This window comes from Mastomys coucha, chromosome X (assembly GCF_008632895.1).
Source record: "Mastomys coucha isolate ucsf_1 chromosome X, UCSF_Mcou_1, whole genome shotgun sequence".
In the NCBI taxonomy this organism is placed as follows: Eukaryota; Metazoa; Chordata; class Mammalia; order Rodentia; family Muridae; genus Mastomys; species Mastomys coucha.
The window spans coordinates 13,871,995-13,880,911 of NC_045030.1; the positions used below are offsets into that span (position 1 = coordinate 13,871,995).

General features: G+C 34.9%; 1 protein-coding gene across 3 annotated transcripts in view; it reads left to right on the forward strand.

The window, feature by feature from the left end:
- The window catches only part of Jade3 (jade family PHD finger 3), a 104,951-nt gene that overhangs the window by 28,886 nt on the left and 67,148 nt on the right, over nucleotides 1–8,917 (forward strand). For all 3 annotated transcript variants that reach the window (XM_031344645.1, XM_031344572.1, XM_031344715.1), the window contains exons 4-5: nucleotides 314–370; nucleotides 1,218–1,297. In XM_031344645.1, coding sequence (XP_031200505.1) covers nucleotides 322–370; nucleotides 1,218–1,297 — 129 coding nt within the window. In that variant the 5' untranslated portion in view covers nucleotides 314–321. The remainder of the gene's footprint in view (nucleotides 1–313; nucleotides 371–1,217; nucleotides 1,298–8,917) is intronic.

An 8,917-nucleotide genomic window follows, 5' to 3' on the forward strand; every position in this document is an offset into this window, starting at 1 on the left:
GTTGGTTGGTTGGTTGGTTTTTCGAGACAGAGTTTCTCTGTATAGCCCTGGCTATCCTGGAACTCACTCTGTAGACCAGGTTGTCCTCAGAACTCAGAAATCCGCCTGCCTCTGCCTCCCAAGTGCTAGGATTAAAGGTGTGTGCTGCCACCGCCCGGCTGCTTTTGTTATTTTGTTGTAGATTGTTGTCTCACTATTATGATCTTGGTTGTTTTTTAATTCATAGCAGTTATTTTGTGTCAGCTTTTCAATGTGGGACAATGTTAACTGACTTCTAGGACAAGTATATATTGATCATTGTTCTCTTCCCCAGGATGCACCATGATGAAACGGCATAGACCTGTCAGCAGCAGTGAGAGTTCAGATGAGTGTGAGTAGAACTAGCTAATAACCTATGTATCTGTGTTCCTTGAGGATCTGTCTTTTCTTTGACTTGAGAATAGATGTTTCTTTTTTCCCCCAACAGTTAAAATATTTCTGAGAAGAAAAGGTCAGGATCTAATTTTACTCTTAATTTCATTAGAAATTTATAAATTAAGCAGAAGAATTAATTTTATGTGTTAATATAGCACTTGGATTTTTCACTTTAAAATTTACTTATAACAAAAGCTAGATCTACTAACACTTTAACAGAACTTCTCTAGAAAGTAAGAAAAAAGTATTGAAAATATAAAACTGTAGATCCTGATTTTGATTATAACTAAGGTACTAAATGCTTGGTTGAGGGTCAATCATTAGTTTGTTAAAGCCTTACAATATTTTTTAGGAAAATGCTGACAGATAATTTATTCTACATTCTTAGTTTTTCTAGGCTGTCTCTCTCTCTCTCTTTCTCTCTTTCTCTCTCTCTCTCTCTCTCTCTCTCTCTCTCTCTCTCTCTCTCTCTCTCTCTCTCTCTCTCTCTCTCTCTCTTTCTCTCTCTCTTTGGTAGATTTTTTTTTCTCCAGGCAGAACACTAATTAGGCTATTCTAAAATATTGAGATTTGATTATGTCAAGTTGAATCTTCACAGCCATTGTTAAAGCTTTCATAATCTGGGTTGTCACTAATAAATGTTAAACTCTATTGAGACTCTCTTTTGGGTACAGCTAAATAATTTTTTCAGTAGTATGAGATCTTGTGTTTTTCTGTCATATCCATCATATATCTAGTTAGTTAGCTGACATTTAAAGTAGTGGGTAATATGTTTCAGTATTTTTTCTAATTATATTTTGCAGGTCCTTCCACTTCCTTTACTTCTAGCTCAATGTATAGGAAGAAATCAAAAAATCCTAAGGAACACAAGAAGTCTGCTGAGGTGAGATCAGATATTCAATTTTACACTTAAAAACTGGTATCTGCCTTCTGCCAACATGTTAACAATACCCAGAATTTGTAAAAGTGCCAAGCGAAATATATACTAGTGAGCTAATTATAGATAGGGTGATTTACTTATGATAGTACTTACTTTCCAAAAAAGGGTTTTTTCTTTCCAAAAAAGGGTTTTTTCTTTTCTTCTTTATAAAAGTAGTAATTTTTACACTGATTTTATTTGAAGACTATGTTCTCAGCATTACAGTAGTCTTCCCCTAGCTACGAAATCCCAAGATCTTATAGCCTCATGTTGAAGAGGGTGGGAGATGGGCCAAGAAAAGGATAGGTAAAGAGGTTGTGGGTAGAGAAGGAAAGGACTGAGTCCTGACAGCTTTTGAAACATTAATAACCCAGAAAAAAATAGATCACTTCTCTGATGGACTCTACCCTAACAGTACCACAACTACCAGGAATGTACTTGCATTTAGTGGGTCATAAAGATTTTCCTTAGTGGAAATTAAATTATTAGAAATTGACCCTATGCATCTTCATTTTCACTATAAGTAAAATTCTTTAGGTATCTGTTTCTGCATTGTAAATAACAAGATTAGTGGCTTAAAACAGTATACGTTTGTTATCTGTTTCTGTGGTCAGGAATCTATATTGAGTGTGACTAGATTCTGTGTTCATAGTCTTTCAGGGCTGCAACCACTGTGCTCACTGGAATGTTCTCACTAGGGATTAGAAAAGAATTCACTCTTAAGTTATGGGCAAAATTCCTTTCCTTGAAGCTGAAAGACTCAAGATCCTTCTTTTCCTGCAGTCTTTTGACAGCACTTGGTTCTTAAGGATTTTATAGTTTCCTGCCATCTGGCCTTCTCTTACAGCAGGGCCACTTTCTCAGGAGCAGTAAAGAGAATCTTTCTCTCCCATATGCTAAAATGAAATTTTTTATGACATAGTGTGACATCAATGTTTCTAAAAGCAAACAAACAAAAAAACCCACATAGCTTTATAATCTAAAACATTTGCTATAGTTCATGGTTAGAATCAAGTCCACTCATCTAACAGAAATGGAATAACTGGTGGGGATTACTTTTCATTCAAGTGTATCTACTACAGAGCATTTCTCCCTTTCTTAGAGGTCACTTGGTCAGATATCTTTGTGGGCCTGGTACAATTTTTTCAGAGTATTTTTTGTAAGTGACTGCATACAGGAAAAACTTAGGGGGATATAATATACAAAAACAGGATTAGAGGGGACTGGAAAGATACCTCAGCAGTTAAGAACACGGGCATTTCTTCCAGAAGATCTAGGTTTGATTCTCAGCATCCACATGACAACTCAGAACAGCCTATAATTCTACTTCCAGGACATCTAACACCTTTTGATGTCCTCAGGAAGTGGGCACACGTGTATCACATCCCCACCATACACACACACACAGAGAGAGAGAGAGAGAGAGAGAGAGAGAGAGAGAGAGAGAGAGAGAGAGAAAGAGAGAAAGAGAGAAAGAGAGAGAGAGAGAGAGAACACTCAGAATAAAAATAAATTTAAATTTTTTTTAAAGAATACTGTTGACTATTCAGTAGACTTTTCTCTAGTCTGGGTTTGTCTGGTATTTGTCTTATGATTAGACGATAATTAAAGTTTGGGTGAATGTTATAATAGAATGAAGAGCCTTTCTTGTCACATTATATCAAGGGGGTTTTATCAGTTGATTAACATGAGGTTTCTCCAATATAACATTACTTTTTTCTTCCTTTTTGTTGTTCTGTTCACTAAGACTGGCATACTAAAACACAGGGATGCTGTTGGGCAAGGATTCACTTTCTGAAGTAAAGAGTTAGTTAACAAATATATTTGTTAATATTCTGTGCAGATATATGTCTTTTCCCTATCTTAAAAATATATTTCTTCATTGCAAATAATAACAAGATTAATGGCTTAAATCAGTATACATGTATTGTCTTAGTTTTTATGGGTCAGGAGTCTACATTAAGTATGGCGTGCGCCTGTTTGTGTGTGTGTGTGTGTGTGTGTGTGTGTCTAGTGTGATGGCTCAGAATAAAGAAAGGCACTTGCTGCCAAGTCTGACAACCTGAGTTTTGTCTTGAAAACCCACATGGTAGAAGGAGAGAAAAAACTCCAGCAAGTTGTCCTCTGACCTTAACACTTGAGGTGTGGTATATACATACACATGTACTGAATAAGTAAATGAAAACAAATTCTTGATTATATATATTATTTCAATATGAGCTTACATTTATTTACTTTATATTTAAGGCTTTGTTTAGAAGCATTAGGTATTGAACCTAGGGCATTGCACATGCTATGCAAATACTTTATTTTTTTTAAATATTTATTTATTTATGTATTATGTGTAAATACATTGTAGCTGTTTTCAGACACTCCAGAAGAGGGTGTCAGGTCTCCTTACAAATGGTTGGGAGCTACCATGTGGTTGTTGGGATTTGAACTCAAGACCTTTGGAAGAGCAGTTAGTGCTCTTAACCACTGAGCCATCTCTACAGCTCCTGCAAGATTATTTTTAATCTACATCCCCAGCCTACTTTATACTTAAAGTTGTTATCCTACATAATTTTTGTGTTTTTGAAATATTCTATTATATCAATAAAATAATCTCTATTATTATTCTTTTCAATTTCATTATTTTTAATTCATATTTATAGTATTTTCTTCAGGTTTATTTTGTTGTTCTAGATTTTTTGACATGAATATTTAGCTATTAGGCAAGTGCTCTACAACAGAGTGCTTCAGTTATTAATGAGACAGATATTTTTCTTCCTTTTTGGTTGTGGTGATGAAGGTCAAATCCAATTCCTTGAGTCTGCCACTAAGCTATATTTCCAGGCCTCTTTTTTTGCAATATATAAATTTTAGTACTATAAAATTCCTTTTAAATACTATTTTAGCTTTATCCTATTAATTTTCATATTTAGTTTTGAGTTTGTATTTTATTTGGTGAGTATGTTGACACACAAGTTAGAGTACTTTTTGTCAGAGATGTCAGAGAAGACTATATGGCTTCAGGTATTGTATATTTGATGAGGATTGTTTTATAGCCCATGGTATAGTTTATTTTAGTTGTGCCATGGAAATATAAAAATATTGTATCAGATCCCATGGAACTATAGTTACAGTTATGTACCACCAGTGCTGGGAAACAAACTTTGGTCTTCTGCAAGAACAGCAAGTGCTTGTAAGTATGGAGTCATGTCTCCAACTCTATTGATTTCTTTATATTTATTCTGTTTGAGATCCTGAATCTCAGATCTATATCTTCTGCCAAGTTTGGGGAAAACTATTGCCATTATTTTTTCAGTATTTGTTAAGTTCGATCTTATTTAATTTTTGTAATTTTTGCATGGGTGTTACTTTTGTTACTTTTCCACAGATTCTTTTAAGATTTCATCTTCTGCTGGGCAGTGGTGGCACAAGCCTTTAATCCCACCGCTTGGAAGACAGAGGCAGGCAGATTTCTGAGTTCGAGGCCAGCCTGGTCTACAGAGTGAGTCAGGACAGCCAGGGCTACACAGAGAAACCCTGTCTAGAAAAAAACAAACAAACAAACAAATTTTCTTAACAAAATCTGAGATTCTGTTATTTCTGTCATTCACTGTTTCTTTTTTGATGTGTTTTATTTTTAAGCAATGGTAATAACTGAAACTAAGGCCTCAGCAGTTCTCTACAAGCATATCTCCAAGCCATATCTCCGGCCCTGGTTTTTTCTTTTATTAATTCCATTCTCTAGATGAGCTTGACCCAAGAGTTTGTTGTTTTAATTATTGTATTATTCCACTCTGAAATTTTTATTTGCTTATCCTTTAAATCTTTGCTGAGATTTTTTTGTTTGCAGTTTGGAAATGAGGCAATAATTACCATGGATGCCTGAAAATTCTTGTTCAATAATTGTAACGTTCTTGTCATCTTGGTGTTGGTGCCTATTGATTGTCTTTCTCATTCCCAATTTTTAGTATGACAAGTAATTGTATCCTGCAATTTTTTGGTATTATATTATGAGACACTAGGTTTATTTAAATCTTTTGTTTGGGCAAACCTCTACTATAACCAGGCTTGTTGGAATAAAAGTATTGTCTCTTCCAGTGGCAGGATGCTTGGGCTCCCTTTAGCAGTTCTATTTATTTAGAAGACACCAAGTTTTGTTACTACTTGGTGTAGGGATGTTAATACTTAGCTTATTGCCTCCACTAATAGGAGGACAGTTAGTAGTGAAAGATACCATGTTACTGATGTGCAGTGAAAACAGCTCAGGCCATCTACCTAGTCTTTACTGACACCAGCTTGACAAAGGGGACTCCTAACTAATGTTAGGTGAGAGTAGATATCAAGGTCTCTTGGTTGGTATCCTTTAATACTACATTAGTTACCCTTTAAAAAGACAAACCATGGACTAGAGGTATAGTTCAGTTGATAGAACATTTAGCCTAACATGAACAAAGTCCGGTTTTAATCCCATCCCTCAGAAGGCAGAAGCAAGAAAATCAGAAGTTCATGGTCATCCTCTTGTACAGTGAGTTAGAGACCAACTTGGACTATATTGAGGCATATCTTCTCTGTCTCAAAAAATTTTAAATATATTTTTGAAATATACTCCTCATAACATGAAGTTTATCAATTTGAAGCATATTATTAAATGGGTTCTAGTATATCCACAGTTATATATCTTTTACCACAGTCTAAATTTAGAATCTTTTCACTCATGTAAGAAACCTTTTAATCCATAGCAGTTAACTCCCCAGTCTCCCTATTCTCGGCCTTTGAAAACCACTGATCTACTGTCTATCTCTGCCTTTGCCTATTCTGGACATTTCTTATAAAGTGGAGTCATACAACATGTGGAGTTTTTTATGCCTAGTTTCTTTCATTTAATATATTGTTTTCAGGGTTAGTATATTTAATACATTACATATCATAATCATTATGGTATCATTAATACCAAATGATATTACAGTACATAAACATGCCACATTTTGTTTATCCATTTATCAGTTGATACATATTTTAATTGTTTCTACTTTTTAGCTGTTATGACTACACATATGTTTTCAGTTGTCTTAAATTCTTGGGTTGAAGAGCTTCCCAGCTATTTCCTAAAGTGACAATAGCATGCTTCAGTATTTCTAGAATTGGATATGGGTGTTTGAATTTGTTATCACTCTAAGCACCACAGATTTGAGATTTTTTTTTTTTTTTTTTTTGTGGCCTCCTTATCTACCCTCTTCGCTTAAAGTTGCAGAGTCTTTTTTTGTTTGTCTTCAGAGATCCTGTCTCTGGCATAATTCCCAGTTATTCCCACTCTTATTATCAGTGGAGGCTTTTCACTTGGTGCTACATAGGGCCTGGGGAAGAGGCATCAAATCTTATGTTTCTTTTTTTTTCTGGGAGTTAGAAATTGAAGTACAATATGAATTATATTTTTCTTTATGGTTCATCTAGCTACATTAGTAGCTGTTTTGATATTGTATTAGTGAAATTCTTATGCACACTTCCCCCAGTTTATCTGTTAAAGAGATTTTAGTAACGTTGTATGACTCTCACATGTGGTTCAGAGGTTTTGTATAGCTTCTGAAAATTATATACAGAGTTTCAAGGATATGTTCTTGCATGGATTTTTTTCCTGAGCTAGTGAACCTTCCCAAAATGTTCATGCTCTTGTTTTTGTTTGATTTTTAGTTTGTATTTTATTTTATTTTGAGGGGGCAGGGTTGAGGAAGGCTCTCACTTATATAGCTCTGGCTGGGCTCGAACTGATTATGTATCCCAGGCTGTCCTCAAATACTCAGAGTACTGAGATTGCAAGTGTGTTCCATCATAAAAGCCTAAAGACCATGGGTCTAAGATAGTCCCTTCCCTTTGCTTCTCTTCACCTGCATATACTTTAGTTTATCCTTTTTATAATTTCTTTATGCAAATACACGTGTATGTGTATATTCACATCGTTAATCAGCAAATGCTGTATCTATTTTCTTTTTGTTCATTTTTCAGACCCTAAGAATACCCTTTCTAGTCAGAAATAGATTCATAAGACCAGTGTAGTGAATATATTTTAATCACTTAAGAGATATTTGGCTGACTGCTGATCATATAAGTAATCTTTTTTCTCTATAAAGAGGAAGGAAAAACTGTACTGGTTATTAGATTTACTTTTGAGTTGCATAAAAGAAATGGATGTCGGTTGATTAGTCTGCAGTTAGAGCAAACTTAACAGAGTACCTGATCCCTGGAGGTTTGGTATGTCTGGAGCTAGGGACAAGGACCTTATGTCATTAACCTCTGCTTTTATATTGCGTTGTCTATAGTCTTTTAAAACATTATATATGTTTGATAAATATATGTACTAGCTTTCTAGGCCTGGAGCAATAAATTACCACAAAGTAGATGGCTTTTAGAATAATAGGGGTTTAGTCTCTGTTCTGGTGACTAGAAGTCCAAAATCCGTCTGAACCCTCTAGAGGTTTTAGGGGAGATTGCATTCTTCTTTTGTTTCTGGTGGCATTCGTTGATTTGTTTGTTTAACCAGTGCATTATCCAATCACTGCCTCCTCCTACTCTTCTCAAAAATCTCCTCTACCTTTATCTAGTAAAGACACTTAATACCAGACTTAAAAATCCATCCAGACCTTCCATAATCATCATCTCCTAGTCCTCTTCCTCCTCCCCCTCCTCCTCCTGATCCTCCTGATCCTTAATAAAGCTACAAAACCTCTTTCTCTAGACATTTACATATCTATAAATTCTGGAAATTAGGATGACACCATTCAACCTACTAACATGTTTCTGGGCTTCTTATAAAACCATATAGAACATATTTGCATAAGCAGACATGTAAAATATGAACATATTACTTATACTATGTCATTTGATGGTATGACTTTTTAAGTCCATAGTGTGATTTTGTATATTTTATATACACTTGATATTTTTATAAAGAGGAGATAACTAGAGATGACTAGAGAGATGACTCAGCAGATTAGAACACTTACTGTTCTTGTACAGGAACTGGGCTCACAACAACCTGAAATTCAGTTTCAAGGGATCAGATACCCTTTTCTTCTCTGTGGGAACCAGACATGTTGTACATATACACTTATGGAGGCAAACACTCATATGCATAAAGATAAACCTTCTTTAAAAAGAACATCACTTGGAGCTATTGTCAGATATTTAGCTCTAATTGTCTTCTCCAGATCTAAGATATGATTTACAGTGCTACCTTTCCCCAAAGACAATAGTTATAAACATTCACTACTACTTAACCACTGGCTCATTAAAGGTACTCTAGTAACTTATAAAAGTGGATTGTAGTGTTTAGCAAAATGATGATTTACTTGCTCTCCTCTTAATCACTCAGAACACTGAACTCTGTGCAAAACATGGTAAACTGATATGTTTGTGACTTCTTATCTACTTATATGAAGCATTATGTAGTAAATCATCAATTTTTGTTTCTTGTACCTTTAGCTTTCTCCCTGTGCATCACCCAATTAATCTTAATTGGCCAGGATTCTTAGTAAGATCATTTTGTTGCCACCTGACCAACTTTGTGTTTAATGTAGTTTTCTTTTTTTTTTCGGTTTT